Source organism: Camelus dromedarius, chromosome 13 (genome assembly GCF_036321535.1).
Source record: "Camelus dromedarius isolate mCamDro1 chromosome 13, mCamDro1.pat, whole genome shotgun sequence".
In the NCBI taxonomy this organism is placed as follows: Eukaryota; Metazoa; Chordata; class Mammalia; order Artiodactyla; family Camelidae; genus Camelus; species Camelus dromedarius.
The window spans coordinates 8067492-8089194 of NC_087448.1; the positions used below are offsets into that span (position 1 = coordinate 8067492).

Here is a 21703-nt window from a genome sequence, read left to right on the forward strand (position 1 = left end):
TACAAAATCTGTCCTACCCTTCTCCTTTTTGTTTGCTCATTTCCAATCATACAGGATTTCTCTCCAGTTCTCAAAAATCCCTGGAACATGTCACCCTCTCTCTTCCCCATGTGCCTCCCTCGGCATACTGCTCTCGGTGACCCCTGTGTCACACTCACCTCCCCTCACCTGGTTAAACTCCATGCACCGGATTACCACCCAGTAGGGCAGTCAGGATGCTCGGCTGATTAATACACGCCAAAGCCCTTTACGCACCATATAGTCATCACCAGGCATGGCGACATGAGTGAAGCCTTCCACAGCCGCCAGTCTCTGTCAAGTTCCCCTGTTGTGTTGGTTCCCACTGAACTTAGTGCTTCCCCTTTCAGACCATTCACCTCATTGCCTCTCCTTTGTCAAGGTCTGCCCTTCAAGCTTCATCATAAACTCCCAGAGACTCTCCACTGAGTCTCCAGTGCTGGCAAACAGAGGGGGCTCAAAAAATAGTTACTGAATTAAAGAAGGAGAAATGATTATTTCCATTTCAACCATGCAGAATTTGGAGAAATTTCCATATGGAAGTATTCAATTGGAGTTTGAAAAGAAGCGTGTGAAGCCAGGGAGAATGATGCTAAGAAATCATCTTGACAGACACTGATCGAAAGATAAAAGAGGGAGAAGCTGAAATTACAAGAGGACCACAAACAGGAAGCAGAAAAGATGTCCAAAGGCCATTTCTAGAAAAATGCTAAGGTTTATTGGTGAGCTCTGAGAGACGGGCAAGAAAAAAACGAAGTGGTTATGAGATGTGAGAGGAGAAACAGGGAAGGTGTTTCTGAGGCCCAGGGAGGAGACCGTGTCAGGGGGGTTTCAGAGTGAAGTGACCACAACCTGGGGCTAAAAAGTGGTCACAGAGAATGAGAACTGAATGCCACCCCACACTTGGGCAACTAGGAATTATGAATAACCCTAGGAGTCAGTGATGTGGAAGAGTGGGAGACAGCCAGTTTCCATGGGTTTAAGATGGGACCAAAAGGAATATGAGCACACAGGTCAGAGGTAAAGGCTTTGAGGGATCCAGAGTGTTCAAGGGCAGGTGTGCGTCTGAGGGGTGGGGCAGGCCGTGCCACGAACTCAGTATGCCATATGCATTTGCTGATTAATTATTACTATGTGTCATATGCACGATAGGATATTACTAAGTAAGAAGAGATGTTCTTCTGCTGATGGATATTTGTAGATGGACTGAGAAATACAGAAACTTTGGCAGTGCACATTGTGGCTTGAACCCTGACGGCCAGTGTCTTCTTACGTGTGCTCCTCCGTGCTTGCAAATCCATGAGAAGCTTTCCCAAGGAAGGTGCGCTGCTAAGTAAAGAGCCACTAAAAATACTTCTGAGATGCACGTGGCCACTTTGATTTGGTCGCTCAGCATCAAGTGTGAGTGAAAGACTGCTTTATGAACGGAAGACAGGAGAAGTCATCCATGCCACCCCGGACTGAAGACCGGACGTCGCTGTTCTGAATAAACTGCTGTTACAGAAGAATTAATTAGCAAACATGGAGCTCCGTTCCATGTCCCATAGAATTTACTGTAAACCACAGCGCAAAATTCCACCTGAGCTGGCTGTATCTGACATGCTCTCTGTATGCATGTGAACACTAATAATAATAATATCTAATTAAATAGAAATATAAATGATATATAATTAATTCAATAAAAATTACTGAATTTTATAAAAATGTAAATAAAATTAAATAAAAATAATAAAATAAAAGATACATGTAATTAGGTATTATTATCATTAATTAGTGTTATACGCAGATAGAGAGGGTGACGCAAGGGAACAAGCCTGAGCACTTTACACGCATTAACTCATTTCATCTCACCATAACCCTACGAGAAAGGCATATCATAACCATCTTTCAATGGTGAGAAATGGGGGTTATGTACATGACCTCTGGTAACACTGGGAGTAGGTGCTACGGCCAAGGGTGGAACCAACAAAGCCTCATGTCTCAGTCTTGACTACTGTACTGTGTTGCCACTGACATGTCTAAATACTAAAGACATCTACATGAACATTCATGAGAGGAACTTGTGATCTCCTGATCAACTGGCTTAGTGTGCTGGGGACGTTAGTGCTAAAATTTTCACAGGTTCAAGCATGTTAATTCTCAGTATGCGTACTGTCATTTCTTTCCAGAGAACATTTAAGACACAAATTAAATCCAAGACTACAAGCCAGGGTACAAATAATTTCCGCCATAAAGCCGTGCTCAGAAAACAGAGGAATTAAAATCACAGCCCCTTGATTAACTGTCTTAAAGAAGTCGTCATTTGCGGCCAAGAGCAAAACTCACGCGGGAGGTGATGTTTCCAGTGACAACATGAACCACAGCTGACCCTTCTTACTTGAAGATTCCATATTTGAGAACTTGCCCGCTCACCAAAATGTATTTGTGTCCCCAAAAATCAACCTTCAAGAAGCTTTCCAGGTCATTGGGGAACACAGGCCGAATGGTGAAAAAACAGAGTTGCTTCATTTGCCCAGCTGGGGTCAAAGAAGGTCATGCTCTGTCGTCTTGTTTCCACTTTTATGCTGTAAACAAATGTCCTTTCCCCAGTATACTTGGTGCCATACCTTCCACATTTTTGTGCTTTTCGTTGGTGATTTTGATGTTTTATGCAGCCCCTAAGTATGGGCTGAAGTGCTCTCCAGGGTTCCTAAGTGCAAAAGGCTGCCACAAGCCTTATGGGGAAAATCTGTGCACTACACAATCTTTGTTGCGGCACGAGTTATGGGGCTGTCGGCCGTGAGTTCAATGTTAATGAATCAACTACACACATCACAAGGTGCCTTTCCATAGAAACACACATAGAACAAGGTTATGTATTGATCGGTTAATGAGAACGCTGCCACCAGGGGCAGGACCCAGACCCATCTTCCCTCAGGAGCAGTGAGTCCGTATTCGCTGACTCCGTGTTCACCAGGACTTTACGGACCATGACCGCCACTACCACCAAGAGTAGACAGTGTCCTGTTGCGGGACACTAAACAGAGCGTCGGTGTGGACTGGAAACTATGTGCAGCTTTTCTAGCCAGATGCCACTCAGGAGACACATGAGCCAGGGACATCTCTCCCTCCTGGGACTGTCCCCCTCCAAGCAATAGGACTGACTGTCACAGTGAAGATTCACCAGCGAATGACAAGGAAAGCAAGAAACTGCTCACTGGGATGTGTACAGACATGCGCCCAGGCCCTAGTGAAGCATCTGGGGCAGAATTTAAGGCTCCACACCGTCACCTCAGATGAAGTAGGAGAAGGTAAGTGAAGCAAATCATTATTACCTCCAGACAGTCATTTAACTCACTGGCATTATTCTCACCCCAAACCTCTCAAGGACATTATTTGAATATCAAAGGGAAATTTAAGAATAACATAAAATATTTTCAAGCAAAATTTCCAAGGTGTGTTTCCTTTATATCCTTGACAAGTGTTCCGAGATCTTTTGGTCCATAAAATGTTTTTAATACCATTTCAAATGTGCAATTAAATGCACGGGTGCTTTCTTAGAGCTGGCTGCTGAAAGTTAAGAAAAAGCACCGAGAGAATCCATCTAATTCCAGGGATGATAGATGCTATGCTTGTCTGGTTACTGTTTGTTGGCTGCCGGCAGACACACAGGAGCAGCAGCAAAGTTTTCCCCAAACCTGAAAACACACTCGTCCTCTGATAATTACGTTCCGATAGCATCTCTGTTCAGTAAGATGAGCCAGCTAAGAATTAATCTCTAAATGTGTGAGCAGCAAGGACCGCCCAAATCGTATCAAGGCTGCCCCAGGAGGATAAGGTGCATGAGCACATCCTCAGCTATTGCCTAATTTATTGGGCTACATCCTGTATCCAACCAACGAGAGGTCGGGTTGGGTTGGATGGTTGGCAACATCTAGTGTTGCAGAATGAGAACATGCCGGTGTGTCTTCTGCACTATCCAGAGAGGACAGTCGACCGCCCGACATGGGAGCTGTGGTCCTTCTGCAGGTCATGCCCCAGCAATGTTGTCCTTACTGCTTTGATGCCTTCCACTTGGTGCCCTCTGGGTTCTCGGCCCCAAGGTTTTCTCCAGCCACGGAAGCCTGCTCTGATCACGTACTGGGAGGGATGCATATGGCAATGGAGTTAATGTGTCCTAGAAGCAACCCTGAGCCAACGACCAATGGATATGTAAGAATTGTGTATTTTACTCAAGCTGCTAGACTTTCATCCCCTGTATGGGGGTGAAGCCCCAGGTGACCTCAGCAGTAACTGGATGGACGGCACCATCTTAACTGGCTGCCTCCCCTACTTGTTACACTTTCCACTTTCCTACCAGAAACTCCTTCCACTTTCTGATGAATTACTTGAATCCAAATCCTTATCTCAGAATCCTACTTCTCAGAGAGTTTCTTTACAAAGAATTCTACTCTCTGAGGCAATTATATTCCTCATTGTATATCAAGTAACTGGTGATCTGGTTTATACATTGGTCTTTTACCAGCTTGGCTAACGGAAGTCAGTTCCCCCTGGGGCACAGACAACTCTGGGTAGACAGACAAATACAGAGTGTAGACATGCATAGTCAAGGATGAGTCTAAAAAATTATCACTTTGTGAGATGTTTCTCACTCACCTAGTAAACATTTGATCTCATCTAACAAGTAGATAATAGAAATTTGTTTGCATCTTTGATTTCCTCCCCAAAGTTGGCGAGAGAGATTCACTGTGGGAAGAGGAATTTATAATTTAATGGGTATGTAGATGTAACATACAATAGTTACTGCTTAACAACAACAATAAAAAAGATTATTATCTGTTTAAATATTTCTGATAACTAACACCAGTGAAGGGAGAATCTAAGCTAAAAATAATATTGACATGAAGTCAGAACAGTTTGATGTCTCTCTGGGGAAAACTGTGGTTTAGAGAGAACTCTGCGAACTGACCTCCACAGCTCCAACCCTGGGTCTGCCACTTTTCAGTTACGGGACATTAACGCCTCAAACCTCACTCACTTTTCCATCTGTGAAATGAATAAAGCAAGAGCAATATCTGAGGATGGCTGTCATGGGAACAGCAAGAGATAAACCATCCGGCCCAACAGTTATTAAAAAGGGGCTTTTTCCCTTGGCTCACAGAGAAAGAAAGAAGAAAATATTTTTGGTCACCTTCCAAGTGTTATATAGTTGGTTAGAGAGAGAACAGCTGGATAGACACACACGGATGTCAGAGAGATGATAAAAATAGATGGTGTGCCAGCCTTCCATCCACCGTACATGCATTTGAGGGCTCCCCCCCCAAAATAATAGTGCCCAGTTGCATCATGGTGATTATCTTAAAGAGACACAGTTATATTCTTTTAGTATGATTCCATGTCTAGTTCACCTCCATTGTCCTGGAAACCTGGGAGGAGCTGTAATCGGAATGCACCCTCTCTACAGCATGAGCTCTCGCGAGACTGAAATACAAGCATCATGGTGATCCCCATCTTCTTCCCTGGCCGAAGCTCAGGTGGACACTGTCACCATTCTACCTCTGGGTCTCTCATTTCTGCTGTGTTACCCTTGTGACAGCCTTCTATCTGCCTCATTCTTTCTTTGCACCATTTATGACTTTCTGTAAACTCTTGTTTGGATCTAAGAGCCATCATGGAAACGGAATTCCATCTCTTGTGATGGTGTAATTTGTAAGCTTGAAGTGCTTTTTTTCCCCTCAAGTTTCAGGCAATACTTACCTCCCCTATCAGTTTTCATTAGTAAGATAATAAAAGTCATTTTAAACTGTTCAGTTGTAGCAAAGCCTTTCACTCTCTTCAAAGGACTTGGTCTCAACAATCCTTTATCAACAGCGTTCTGTGTCCCTTGACATACATACACGTGGACTAAATCAATGGTCCAAGAATACTGAGGTCATGCCCAAACCCACCTAGATACTGCTCTGAGGTCTACTTGTATGTTGCCTTGTGTTTATCCTCTTTGTAACAGAATTTTATGTAAGAAAAGGAGCAGTGGGATAAGAAAGGCGGGGGAAGCAGGCTGCAGGCCGGGAGCAAGGCTGTGAGGAGGGCTCACCTCCGCAGACCACGCCGTCCAAGTCCTCACAGCGGCGGTTGTCACACTCGCACGTCTTGCCGTACACCCTGCTGTCCCCCGGCGGGTAGCAAGTGCATTTGCCACATTCGCACTTACCTGCAAAACACGAAGAGCGCACACTCATTAGGAGACTCAGTAACAGTCAGGAGACTTGCCTTCCCTTTTAAAGGAAACAGGCATCCTGCCGGACCCAGATGTCCTGGACCAGTTCTAGCCTGTGTCCAAGAACAGCTCAGCAAATCCCTTCCCGACCCTCCCTGGAGGTCGAGCACAAACGCCAAGGAGGTCAGGCGGGAGCTGAAGGGACAGTGGCCGGCTCGTAAGTTGTTCCTGTCCACCACTTTCCACTTTCTGTTTCACACATTTTTGAAGAATAATTCAATCATTATTCCACTTATGATGAGACCATTTAACATAATGGAGTCGATTTTATATATTTTGACATAATTGGACATAATGTGATCATTTAACAATATTTTTAGTTTGGGTCTGTCTGCCACATAAGAAAAAAATGCTCATAGGTTCATTTCAACCTGATATTTTGGTGATTATCTGGCATTAACTTCATTATTCATAGAACTGATTTTAACACACAACACATGTCAGAGTGCATGCCCTAAATATCTTTATTGTTCTTGACCTAGAGTTGAAGAGGATAAACATTTCTGGGAATGAGTTCAGTTCACAGTTTGGGGATTTCTTAACTATTATCATTATAGATTGTCATTTCTCGTGCTGGAACCATGCCTCAAACACTATAATTTCTTCCTCAGTTCCGTCATTGTGCTTTCAGAAGACCACACATGGAGCAGCATCGTCACCATCATTCGACTAAGCAGGAAATGGAGACATATTGAGGCCAGGACATTTTCCATGATGAACCGGCTCTTAAAGGGATAGATTAAAAATGTATATCCATTCTCATTAAAGTCTGTGCATCTAAACATTAAGCCATACTGTATCTTAATATACTCAAAATGCAGCACCATGAGGCTGGATGAGAAAGTAAATGTCTTGTTTTTGGAGGGGTTGGTACTGGTTTGCCAGAAATTCAGCTGAGTGACTGCTCGGAGACATCTGTTACTCTCCATCATTATCCCAACCATCATAATTACACACCCACTGCAATGATCATAAGATACTTCAGGGCTGACCCTGCAATGTTGTTAGTCATTCTGTTGCTGCATTTGTATCTTGTTAAAGAAATTCGGAGCTGGTATCTGATGGAAGAAAGAAAAATTGGTATTTAGAATCATATAATTTCCGAGCTGTAATTAAAGATAATTTAATGCAGTGACTCATAATCTTTACTGGCAGCAGTGGCGGGGTCACGATCCCTCTGAGAATCTGGTGAAAGATACAGCAATAGATGGTGTGGCCCTGGCTGTCCTACAGCCTGTCTCTCCTTCTACTTGGAGGCAGTGCCAAGTTCAGCAGGAGGCAGGACCTCCCTCATCCCCCAGTGACATGCCCTCTTCCTACGGAGCAGGGCACACGGAACAGGGACACCCCAGCCACTCCTGGCCAGGGCTTGGATTCCTGAGGCTGAAAGCAAGGCCCAGGGTCTGCAGCAGAGTGGCAAGTTCACCAGCACAGCAGCGACTGTCCAGGGCAGGGGGCTCGGCGCACAGAGGCTGGCCTTCAAAGTGATGGCCATTGGGGCTGGTTCTTGGCAGTGCTTTGTTTCCCCAGGGCGCTGCATGAGTTGATTGTCCAAGCTGGCGCTCTGAGCCGTTTTAAACCCTCTAATAAAATACTTTTGCCTCCCAGTTAATGAAGTCAGTTTCTGCTGTTTGCAGTCAAGAACCCTAACTGGTAGACCCCAGATTTCTTCCCGAAAAAAAATACCAGCCATGCATTTATTTTTTAAAAAAAGTCAAAAATCCATGACTTTCTACCATTTATTGAATGGATGAGGAAACTCAAGGATGCTGAGGCCAAATGACTTGCCTCAGGCCAGCAAAGCAGACATGAGCAGTGCTGGTACTAGAACCCAGATTTCTGAGCCCTGGTTATCTCCTGGTGCGCAGAAACACACCTGCACTCTCGTGGGCAGACATGTGAATGACAACAGCGATCCAGACCGTGGACAGAGGCAAACTACAGGACTGTCAGCGGTGTGGCCGCGTATGGTTAAATAGTCCGTGGTGGACAGATGCTGGAAACGTCAACCACATCATTCCTGAGAGGTAATACACTCCCAGTTACCAAGACAACATCAGTTTTTAAACTTGAGGGCATGTGTCTTCGTGGTGACCACTTTATCAACATTTTAGGTGTACAGGAAGTTTCCTGAATATGTATAATTGAGTTATTTGAAAAGGATGAACTAACCACCAGCAACTGTCTTTAAATACCTACATCTCACTGGTTTCATTTTCTTTTCTTCTGAGAGTCCTCTTTTTGCACAGTCTTAACCTTGACAACTGTCTCAGGCGTTAGACTCTGCTTTCTCCTTTCCCACTCTCTTCAAACTCATCTTTTTAAGATTTCCTTGTCAGGGCGCACAGCCGTCGAATCAACAGTGACGAGTTACTCCATGCAAGCTAAGGAGCCACCAAGATACACAAGATGAACACCACCCCCTAATCTCGCAGATTAACAGGCAGGAGAGCGTCCGGGGTAAACGCACGCTCCACGGGATGCTAATGACCAACTCAGTCTTGTCTTCTCCATCACTGCCAGTAATAGGGTGGTGCAGTTGTGAAGAAGTAAAAATCTGAAATTTTCAGGCACTGCATGGTAGATTGCGGACCTGAACTTCAACCATTAAAGACTGAAATCACCTCCAGAAGCCATAGCTGAAAACACACATCATTTCTACCCTATATGCGCACATTGGAGGTATTTAGCTGGAGAACGATCTTAACCTCCTTCAGACTACATCATAGAGAAAACACACGTGTTCTTGATCAAGAATAGAGTCAACCAGGCTTAGCAACCTGTGCAATATCTGCATTAATTTGTTCACTCCCTCAGTCATTCATTTAACAAACACAGTTTGAAGATCAACTATTGGGAAAGTATGGTGCTAGATACTGAAGACATAACATTAAGAAGGACATTTAAAAACTTAATAGTAGAGGGAAAATAGGTAAAATGCACAAGAACACACACCCTATAGGGTGAGAGAAGGTTCCTGGCAAAGCTGACCTGGGAATGAGTCTCAAAGGGTTTATTAAATGTTAATCAGGCAAATAGGAAGGAAAATAAATTACGGTAAAGATACAATGAAAAGGAAGGGCTCTGACTTTAAATAAATCTGGATTTTAATCTTGGCACATTCACTGTTAAATGTGAGTCCTTGGAAAAGTAAGTTAAACCCCATTGATCATGGTTGAGGATGAGAGTAATAATAATACTGATCACATAGGGTTTATTGTACAGGCTAAATGTTACAGCGCACGGCAAGTACACAGGACAGGACCTGACACATAGTAAGTGCTCAAGAAATAATAGATATTATTATTCGTGTTTTTATAATAAAAACATGTTGGGAGGTTTGAATTTCAATTACTCACATAAAACCCATTCCTTTCCTTTATCATTCTGTTTCCCCCTCCCCCCCCCCCCCCCCAAAAAAACCCTGTATTTCCTGACCCAGAATGAGATTACTGAAGAAGAACCATTTCATCAAATGCACCTGCCAGCAGGGTAACAGCAGGCTCACTCTCTGCAATCGTGTTTTCTTCCACTTTTTAAAACAGCAAAAACCACACTCGCAGCACATGCTCAATAGCTGAAGAGTAATTAGAGGCTCACATAAAACAGAAAAGAGATTAGCACTTTGCTAACACAGTCCTCCTTTGCCTAAAATAATGGGTTTACCATAGCAACCTCATTGCACTAGAAAAAGCTCCTGCCAAATGCATCCTAAGTTCCCTTGAAATTTCTAGGAGGAAGAATTAAACACTGGAGAACTATAATATTCTGTACCATTTCATCTAAGTACAAATATTTTCTGTGCGTGTGAGAATAAAGTAATCTTCCACCAGACGTTTGAAAGTGAAGACGCACCTTTCACCTTCCATTTCAAAAGGAGCAGAGAGGCTTCTTATAATTCAGGCCACACTGACATTACATTTGCCAGCCCAGGAAGGGCTGCTCTTGACTTTTTAAAACATGGAGAAATGTCAGTCATTCTGTTTGTGTTTTCTCAGTATACAAGGATTAAAGTAATCAGTCACAGACCTTCGTGAGGAAGCAAGACATTTAAGCGCATGTTGTACTGATAAAATTTCCTGTTGTTTACCCTGGAGGGTCTAAGATTGAAAATGGGATGCGGAAGCACCAGGCTTCACTTTTCTCTCAAGGTTTTCCAAGGTATTGAACAGAACGTCACAGGGGCGGTCTATTAGACCCCTAACTGAGATTATCTCATTACTTCAAACTTAAGATTCGTTTCTATAACAACAACTAAAATTACTCAAGATTCATTTATTTCTAACAAAAAATGTATAAACCAGGTAGCGATATCACATGCATTTACACTTACATCACACACATAACATTTGTATTACACACATTCTGATACAACTCAGAAACTAAGTCATAGACCCAAGGTTAAAAAGTCAGCAAATGACTGAGGTTGTAAATGTGGAACTTAAGTAATTAATCAATGTGGCCCATCCTGATTTGGCCAATATAAATTAGAAAAAGAATCTCCTCCTTCCTACTGGGTAAGCCCATTGACTGGACAGTGGCCAGTACCTTGCTTCTGATACAAGGTTTTGGGGTTCTGCAAACAAAAATCCTATCACATCTGGCCCTATGCTTCTATGCTTGATATTGAATTAGTGATTCCATTCTAGGTCATAAATAAACACATGCAATGTAATTCATCACGAAAGACTCTGTGGGATAAATGTCAAAAGATAGACACAAACAACAAATGCTATTCACCAGTGAAAGAGAGTGCTGTGGTTGATACAATCAGAGAAGCATTTCTATAGAACATCTCTTGAAGATAAACCAAACCTGGTCAACAAAGGGACAGGGTAGAATCAGGCCCCAGTCAGTTTAAAATTTTTGCTTGGTGTTGTCACTTTGAAAAATTCAAAGTGTGAGTAAATGTATCACTTCCTTAATACACATTTCAGGAGGCCTAATGAAATTGATTTGAAACAAGTATGGACTTTCTTCCCACATCAGGGATAACTAGAAAATTTATTTTACAAGTTGAACAATGAAATCCATCTAACAATCAATAATACATTTCCATCAATAACAAACTAGTCTTTCAAAATTAAGAAAAAATACACCAGAAAGCAATCTTTTCTACTGGTAACATTTTTTATTATTCTTTGTTTCTGAATCTACTAGTATTGATTTCCCCAAATCATAAAACATTTGAAAGGACATTGTGTATATGTGTAAGTGTATATATACACAAGAATAAGAAAGTAGTCTCTGATAAGAGTTAGGAGGTTGTGCTCTGGATTCAGACAGACCTAGGATAGAATTTAATATCTACCACTTACATGTCCTATAATCTTAGGAAATAACTAAACCTGCCTATTTAACAATTTTCAAAATTGGGAAAACCTACTTAATAAGTAACTTTAAATAGACTAAAATAGAAATATATATTTTTAAGTATTACTGTTTAGATTTCCTAAGTACCACTGTGATATTTGTTTGTGGCACAGTGTTTAAACATTTTTAAAAATAAATAAATGTATAACTTAAAGAGTAAATGGCTTCCACAAATAGACCCACACACAATTTAAATAAATGTAAGTAGTGTGCCCTTTTTTCACAGCTAATATGTTTCTCCCTCAATATGAATGTCCACTTCCTTTTATTTTTTTTTTTGCCAGTAACATATTTCAGTAATGCTACTTCTTTTAAAGAGTATTTTATTCTGACACATTATTTTTCAACAAAATCCTGTTGCACCTAAAAGTCCTATCTCCATTTGGTCTCTAGCCTCAGAAATCATTTTTAACTAGCAAAAAGTCAATGTATACAATTAAGTCAAGGCCTCCTAAGTGGCCACGGTCCTAGAGAGAAAGGAAACCATAGGGTAGTGAGTTCTACCCAATGGGCAAATAATCCCTCCATGCAGTTGTTGGCCTGAAACTCTTCAGGACAAGAGGATAAAACATTAAGCAGGAAGCAGCATCTAAAAGAGGAATCAATTAAACAGAGCTTTTATTTTTTTCATCTGGCTGGAAAGACAGTACGGAACTCACGGACCTTTGAGAAAGAGGGCACTGATAAATATCACATAAACATTCCAGGTTTTCACTTTAGAAATCATCTTAATGCCTGATTGGACTGAGGTTATTATCTGCCTTTGTACACAGGCCTGCCAGAAAAAAAGTAAATAACCTTTTCAAGGAAGATAACATCATTCACAAAATTCTACCAGTTTTATTAAACAATATTGATACTTAATTAAAAAAAACAGGTATATTGTGTGTCAAGAGACAGGCAGAATGACTAAAAATGAAAGAGAAGAAATACACAAGACAGAGAGATCCAAAAATCATACCGGTGACCAGACTGGAATCGTCAGTGATGGACCTTAAAATACAGTTACTGAAATTAAAAATCGCATAAAGAGTGTCAACACATAATCACACTAGTTTATACAACTTGTATTTAAATATTAAAATTATTGCCTTCCACCACAAACAGATAGCCAATTGCTTGTGGTTCCCTTCAAATCAATTTATTTTCTAGAGAAACTAAGCTGGACCAACACTTCCTACCACTGTCTATAAAGTAAAAGTAGTTAAATATAGAAACATAATTTCAAGTGATGGAACTTACTAGGACCACAAGTAATCCAGATCTGTGGGAATACAGATATATTCTCAAAGTATATCCTAATGAATATTGCCGGAAAAGGCAAAAGAGAGTAATTAAAAGTCGTGGAAACAGTTCGGAGACTGTGGGGAGACATGTGAGAAAAACTGCCTGGCTTTCTTTTTCACTATTTCAAGGTAATTCAGTACTGTGTCATAGGAGAGACCGTCAGGGCTCCCAAGGCGAACCTTAGCTACCTGGAAAAACTGAATGATGACCAAATAGATGAGGGCGCTCTATGCTCCCTGGACGCTGCCAGACAAGAGGAAACATTCCATTTTGATAAGACATCAAAGGGTAGTGTAGAGATGGAGGAAGAAAGAGAAATTGGCTTTCAATTAAAGGAAACAGGAAGAGAAGGAAGGTTTTGAAAAAGAGAGAAAGAACCCTCGAATACATGTGATTATCTGTTTATACTGGCAATGGAAAACAAAGGTATTCGGAATGCAGGTCCTCCACGCAAGCCTCCGCATCTCCCGGACTACAGGAAGATGTAGGGTAAACAGTCATTTGTTTGAAATAAAACCTGATCTTTGGGTCCATTTATATAATGAGTTAAATTGTGCTTCTGCATCTCTCTTATTCAAACCTTCAATAAAATCAAAGAAGTGAATACAAAATAACAAAAACAGAACAAAACAAAAATCGCACGTAATTGCTAATTGTCAAAAACATTTATGCCATTGTTTGAAAAGCAGTCTTTTTTTGAAGTAACGGGAAATTGCAGTGTCAGCTCTGCAGTGAAATGACCTGTTTCACCTGCCGTATCAAAAGAAACAGGCTATTCAATCAGTCCTAGCAATAACAGTTAACATCGCTACTGCAGAAGCTGTTCAGGGAATGAAATGAGGCAATAAGAGAAAACCAAGAAAGGCTCTGAACAATGACACAGTATTTGTGTTAGAGGAGCCCTGATTACTCTTGTCTTCCGACATCTTTGGCTTAAATACATCTGATTGCCTGAGTGTCCAAAAGATTGACTGCATGCCCATGATGTGTTATATAATGAGAAACTGCATTAATTCCACCGGGAATTTTAATTCACATATTCCTTTTTTTTTTTAGCTAGCAAACAAGTGCTTTGTTGGAAATATAGTTAATAAACATTTCAAACTTACTCTTCTCCAAATCTAAGTTGTTTATCTTCCACTTAATTTTCAATTTTTTTGGTATGGAGATGTGATTTTGCATTTGAGCTTTTATTAATTTTCACTTTTTGAAGTAGTATTACAAAATATATATTACAATGAAGTACCTAGTACGTGGGCTCTAGCTTCCAGCAATACAAAGAATAAAAATACATTGGACCTAAAATAAAGTGTTTGTACCATTGTTAGACTTATGGCAAGTAACGTAATTCTTCAAGAAACTCAAAACCTATGAGTTGGAATGAGAGCAAGTACCATAAGCTCATATGAAAAAGGTCCTCGGGGTAAAAGCCTACATCAGTACTTTAAGCAATGAAAGAGGAGAAGCTGAGTCTGAGACTCCAAACTGTGGGCTCCGGCAAGAGGGCTAAAGAGATCAAAGATCAGTAACATCCTGTGAGAATCTAACACAAATCTTCACTGAAGAAAGGTGTCTTGAATTTAGGCTTCAAGATTTTCCAGTTTAGGCAAAATCACATATAAGTTCACAATTGAAGACCAACAAATGTACACACAAGGAAACAAACCACCATGAGTGAAAGTCAGCAAAAACAGTATTATTTTTAGCTCTGTGCTGCAGACTGGATATCGTCTAGATACTCGTCTTGCCATCTTTTTCCTTGAATCTACTTGTTACAGTTACTCTAATATCTGTATCTGGTAATCCCAGTAACCAGGTCATTTACGCATCTGTTTCTATTGTCTGTGGTTGTTTCCTTGGTCCTGTTTATTATTTCTCTGACCAAATGTCAGAAATCATATATGAAAAGATTACAGAGCCTCTGAATGATAGTCTTTTCCCTGGAAATAGTTCACTTCTTATAAGCTGACAGAGCAATGTGTCTCATCCTGGGGAAATTCTGCCCTCCAGGGCACATCTGGCAATGTCTAGAGATATTTTTGAGTGTAATATGGGTTGGAGGTGCTACTGACATCTAATAAAAGAGGCCAGGAATGCTGCTAAACATCCTACAAAGCACAGGACAGCCGCCACAACAAAGAATTATCCAGCCCAATATATGAAGAGTGCTGCTATTGAGAAAGATTATTAAGATATTAATAATCATTAATGATTAACTATTAAGATAAGGAGGGCACATCACCTTAATCCAAACGGAGATGACCTCACCTGAGGCTGAGCTGCATTTATTCCTTGTTTACCTCTCCCCTTACCAAGAGGTCCCAACACACTGGCACCTGCGCTCACGTGCCCACGTACATGTGTACATATACCTGCTCACGTGAAAATTACCCCACTTAAGTCAACACCTCCTCCGTTAAGACTGATCATTGTCCCCTCCTCTAAGAAGCACTGTCTGCCACTTTCTCAGCCCCCATAAGCAGTCACCACTGAAGGCTTGATTAGGTGTCACTATGATGTTTAAGACAGAACCTTGGCAGTACTCTGGGTTGATACTGATTGATACTGAGTGATCTAAATAGATATGGATTGATCTAACATGTGCTCCATGGTGTTAAAGTCTGTTTTATAATTTTAAATCTAAACTACTCATTTGTATCTTGTATTCAGTGTTTATGCAAGTCATTAAAACTTTACACCCTTACCTAAGACTCCACTCACTGTATTTTTAATGGATACTCCCATTATCCTCTATTAAAAAATCACTTCCCTAATTTCAAATCAAGATTTTTAAATATCAACACACACACACACTCATACATATACTAAAATACTAAGTGCCTTTTACTTTTAAAATTATGATTTAACTTATCTAAGTAATTATTATCAAAACAATACATAATCATAAATCAATATAGGATTGATGTAAATAAAAATAAAATGCATATACATAATACAGGAAATCCCCTGAAAAACTCAGCTCCAGGGTCAACTACTGTTAACGTTGTAATGAATTTCCTTTTAGTCTTTCAAATACACCTATTTTTACATATGTGAGTAAACAAGGCAATATAATTTTATCTAAACTTGTAACATAAATATTTTAGCTAGAAGCACTTTGAAAAGGATTCTTTTTAATTGAGATCATTTTTCCAGCAGCCCTTTTCATGACCTAAACTGTGCTTGGACTTAATCCCAAAGTATGGTATTATATTTTTTAAAGAGCAGATACATCTGGTACCAGCCAAAACCTCTGCTGCACACATCTGAATTCCTCCTGCAGACAGAATTTCAAGTGTAAATTAATTTACTTAAAGCTTGACTAATTGGCTATTCACTCCCAGGGGACACAGAATGCTGATTTAGCCGCTGAGACCAGTAAGTAGGCCATCTCTGGGAGAAGAAATTCATCTTTCTACACTACTCTTTTGAAATTGCCAATGAACTCTCACAAATCAGCTTCTCGGTTGTGTGTGCCACCCAAGGGAAAGAAGAGACGGAAGGGCCAGGGGAACTCTACTTTGCTACCTTCGTTCAGGATGGGGCTCATGTAGGTCATTTAGTTGAGAACCATTTGTTCCCTGCTTTATAGTCTGCAGAGACAATCATTAATATTCAACCACGTGGACAGCATTCTAGGTCCTGGACAGAGCACAGAGGGAGAGTGTCTAAAATCTAAATCAAGCAGAGGAGTCTGTGAAGATTAATGGCCCCAAGGAAGAGACAGTTACCCTCCCATATGAATTCCAATTACCACAGAATGAAAATTGATCTCAAAATATTTTGTAACTCTAAAGAGAACCACTACTATGCTTTGGGAAGGCATAGCTAATGTGTAAGGGGAGTCATATATAATAAAAAAAATCAAAATGAAAGAAAGGGGCCCAGAGTAGCACGCAGAATGGGAATAAGAATGTATCATAAGATGCTTTTTTAAAAGCTTTTTAAAATATGTTATGGGCAGGTGAGGAGGAAGCGACTACATCTGCCCATAACACCCTTGGTGTAATTTGTTTATAGACTTAGTATATGTGTTACATTAGACCTTTTACCAAGATCACATCAGATCAGCAGACAGGCAGCATGTTTAATAAAGGCTTAAAACAATGAATTAAATGAAATGTTAACAATAAATAATTTATTAAAAAACTAAATGGATTTTTATGCAACTTGAATTAAAAACTGAAGGCATACTGGGCTAAGCCTAATTTTAAAGCTCACTGATTTAATACAACCTAAATGTAGCAATTATATTCATATTCAAATTTTAAACCCAATGCACACTGTATTAACTTCATTATGTTTAAGTCAAAGTCAAGGCGCTTTCCTTTCTGCATTTGGGCTAGTTTTCCACCAGAGGAAATACTGGAAACGTAGTCTAATCAATGTAATCAACACTATTTGAGCAAAAGAGGTGTCTGAAAATATATCTAAGATGTAATGTATTGACCAAAACAAAAAAGTAAATAAGGAGGATGAGAAAATAGATTATGTACACTTGGAGCTGCAAAAAAATGTAAGACTGCTCCCCGAAAACCTTTTCAATAAGAGTGTGGGTTAGTTATCCCCAAAGTATTGCTACCTATTACAAACAAATTAAACTGTGAGTACATTTGAAAAGTAGGGTGTTACACTGGTGACCCTTCAATTCCTCTATGAATATACATCACATTCTCTGGACATTAAGGCTTCCAATTGCTTATCTTAAGGGCACTGCCAATTGCCAATTGCAGCAATCCACGGGGAAAGGCATGGTCCCTGTGACCAGAACTGCTGGCAATCAGCCAGCTCATACCCCACAACATGGCATATCAGTGGGAGTTTGTGTGCATCTGAGTTAACAATGGAGATGCAAAATTTAAAGGTAAAATAGTGGATTTTAAAATTTAATTTAATTTACTTCAATTTTTAATTAAAGTATAGATGATTTACAATGTTGTGTTAGTTTCAGATATACAGCACAGTGATTCAGTTATACATACATATATATATATATTCTTTTTCAGATTCTTTCCATTATGTCCATCAAGAGATGAATGGATGTTTGTTTAAATATAGAGAAAGAGATAAGATCAAGTGGTTTGTATCATAGAAAGGGGAAAATTGGTTTTACAGCTAAAGAAATATTAAGAAGCAGAGGAGAAAGAAACTTAACATCATCACCATTTCTTTCCTTACACACCACGATGCTCTCAACTCAAGTTCTGTGGTTTCCCTGCATTATGAAAGCTTTAATTACATTTGTAGGACCAGGAAGAGAATTACAACAGGGATTTGCATTTTCTGAGGATAAATTATTAGTGCATTAATTTGACTAAATTTATCTTGTCTACCACCTCATTTTCACTACATTTAAATATGCATGTCTAACAACTGCTTTTTGAAATATGTCCACTCCTCCCACATAAGGAAATAGAGATGATAAACCAAACACCTATTCTATGCCGTCAATCAAAGAGGTAATTTTGGCGTATCCATTTCCTCCTTGTGCATTCTTTGTGTTTCTCAGTGATCACTTCCTAAACCTTCTCCCACTTTTTTCCATCTAGCGGTTGATATATTTAAATATTTGTAACAAAGCACTTACAGGGAAACAGACATTCACGGAGATCTTCACTGTCTTCAGACAGTGAATTTGGATTTTTCACATATTGGTTTTAAACAAATGCCACAGGTAAGTAATTAATAGTAGCAGCATAAAATGTATTTCTTGCTTTTCAAAATGAAATAAGGGTCATGATAGATATAAAAATCACTCTAAATGCAAGTGGAGGGACTGGGGAAATGTCTAACCCAAATATTTAAGTATCTAATAACATCGAGTATAGGGGAAGAAGCTTTGTATCATCTCTTTATAAAACACACTTGCAAACCAGTTTGTTCCTTTTGAAAATAAGCCTAATGCTTCTTAGAGGAAAGAAAATAAGGCGTATCTTCTAATGCTATTGGTATATGTTGGACAAAATGTAAAACCATGGCATAGGGCATCAATCATATTTACCTTATTCAAAGACCTTTTGGGTATTTGAAGATTTGATGAGAAAATTAAGACCCAGCAGCTCCTTGAACTTGAGAGCGATTTTTAAGAAAACAGTCAAATCTGTGTGTTTGTCTGTCTGTCTGTCTGTCTGTCTCTCTTTCACTCTCACTGCTTCTCAGGCATCTTATACTTGACTGGGCAGAGCAGACAAAGAAGCCTACACATTCCCGCACGGCATGTGATAAAAGTAGCTAGGGGAACACAGAGATCCAGGTAGCTTCTCACAAAAGATGACATGCGCAGAGGTCTAAAGTTAGCCGAAGTGGATGTGGGAGAGGATAGGAGTCTGACCTTTTCCTAAAGGTTTAATATATTTTAAGCTGGAAAATGAGAACATTTGGGGAAGATTACCTTCACAGCGCACTATGGAGAAAAACTTAATCAAAGTGCACAAGACACGTGATAGAGACACCAAGTGAGAGGTTCTTAGGGCAATGAGAGGTGATGGATCTGGGCGAGGGTTACGACAGATGTGCGAGCATCTGACATTTCTTCGTTTGACTGAAAAGGAGAATATCTAAAGACATATACAATTCTATAAGAAATACTATCATCCATATGGCCAATATCTGAAAATAATTTTAAAAATCTACTTCTAATTCAAAAGACAACCTAGCCACTCATGCTTTCATTCTTTTTCAATCATTTATTTAGGGACCCTACTCACCTCAGTCTTATACTCTAATTGAGAAAGACAGAAATACATGAGTAAAAAGGTAAATATTTAATATAAGTTCTCATGTAAACAAGCCAGCAATACAAGTTGCTGATTTCAGGACTTTATTTCATACGTCTTCCCCATAAATAATATGAAGACACATCCCTTGGGTTTTGAATGATTTCTTGGTTCTCAACAATTGTCTCATTTCGGAGTTCAGCATAAAAATATGAATCAGGGAAACAGATGTGTTTTCACATTTGAATTTCAATAAAAATTAAAAACCTGTGAAACAAAAGTGAACAGATGTTTGAAACCAACAAGATTCTAAAACTAAAATGAGCCATTTCTTGATTCATATGTATACTCCTCTTTATTAAGAGGAGAAATGCATTAATCATAATTTTAATTATGGTTCTTCTTTTCAATCTTTAAAATCTTAGGATCTTATGTAGTTGTCTCATATTTGTAGTATATTAATTTTAAAGTAATTATAATACAGATACAGGAAAGTGCTCAATTCATGAGCATATGACTCAGTGAATTTTCCTAAAGTGTTCCTAAAGTGAACAGAGCCATGTAACTAAATGAGGACATATAACATTACCTACACCTTCAGATGTTCCTTTTCTGCCCCCTCAGCAGCCCCCAAAAATCACTGCTAATCTAGCTTCTATTACGACTATGCTAGATCCATTTTTGAAACAATTAATGTAAACAGAATCACATAGACTATACCCTTTTGTTTCTAGTATTCTTTCCAGGATAAAGTTATAAAGCTGATTTTTTCTTTCTTGTTTTCTAGAAACTTTCCAAATTCATTTAATATTTTTCATGGTTGGCCTGAAATTCTTTTTAATATCTAGATTAATAGATATTCATGTCATTGGTGAATAATGGTTGTTTTATTCCTTTTTTATTCTCTACCTCTTTTAATAATTTTCTTGCCTTTACACACTAAATTCACCAAAACAAAGTTAAATGGAAGTGGGACTGTCAGGCATCCTTGTCTTGTTTCAAATCTCAGGGAAAAGGCTTTCAACATTTCACCATTAAATATATTATTTATTTTTTTGACTATCTTCTGTTATACCCAATCTGCTCTTAAATCCACTATTTGAGCTCTCAGTATTGGCAATTGTATTCTTTTGTTGATTCTAAATATATGTTGAAATTGTACATCTTTCTATGTCTTTTCTTAAACATAGATCATATATAGCTGATATTCCAGTAGCATCTATGGGTCTGTTTCTAGTGACTGTATTTCAGTGGTCCTCATTGGTCATTGTTTGTTTGTTTGTTTGCTTTGACATATTTTTATTCAATGCAGGACACTGAAGAAGCTCTTGTGTAATATTTCTCCTGAGATAACTTCTCTTATTTTCTAGCAGGCATCAAAACGAGAGGCAGAGCTCCCCAGTCCAATAAGGGACTGAGCTGAGCTGATTAAGCTGCAGCCTTTGCTGGATTTGGTATCTCTCTAATTTACCAAAGTTTCTGTAGACTTCTATGACCCATGCTCTCAGCAGGTCCTGAAATTCAGTATTTGTTTCCCGAGCACCACCTGACTCCCTGGCGTTCTACTCAGCTTGTGAGTCACTCTCTTCTTGGCTTCTTATTCTCTGATCTTTCACTGCTCATGAGTTGGCAAATGCCTTGGAGAGAAAGCCAGGGTGGAGTGTTTGGCTCACTTTTCTGCACCTCCCATATCTCCAAGATCATGACCTTCAAGTCCTGGCAGTCTTGGCAGCTTCAACCTTCTATATTTTGTCTCCATCCCTTTAGGATTCCAGAAAGCTCTAATGTCCTTTCTTCTTATAGGTAACGCCTCTTCTGACTTCTCACCCTCCTTCCCAGCACAAGGTAAAAATCATCAAATGACCTCAGGGGAAAGCACTGTACAGAATAGTAGGTTCACACCTAAATTCTCTTCTCTGTGAGACCTTGGCTTCTCAAGCCCTGGCTGTCTCAACAGCATTCCAATTCCTTCAAATAGATTTTTTTTTTTTTTTTGTATTGATGCAGCTTTTCTTGTTGTCTTTGGCTGCTGCATTGGTCTATTAAAACTATT

The 21703-nt window shown here is 39.6% G+C and overlaps 1 protein-coding gene across 2 annotated transcripts in view; it reads right to left on the bottom strand.

Moving 5' to 3' along the window:
• The window catches only part of ITGBL1 (integrin subunit beta like 1), a 161220-nt gene that overhangs the window by 16295 nt on the left and 123222 nt on the right, over positions 1 to 21703 (bottom strand). For both annotated transcript variants that reach the window (XM_010986049.3, XM_064492992.1), the window contains one exon: positions 6092 to 6208. In XM_010986049.3, the coding sequence (XP_010984351.2) occupies positions 6092 to 6208 (117 nt within the window). The remainder of the gene's footprint in view (positions 1 to 6091; positions 6209 to 21703) is intronic.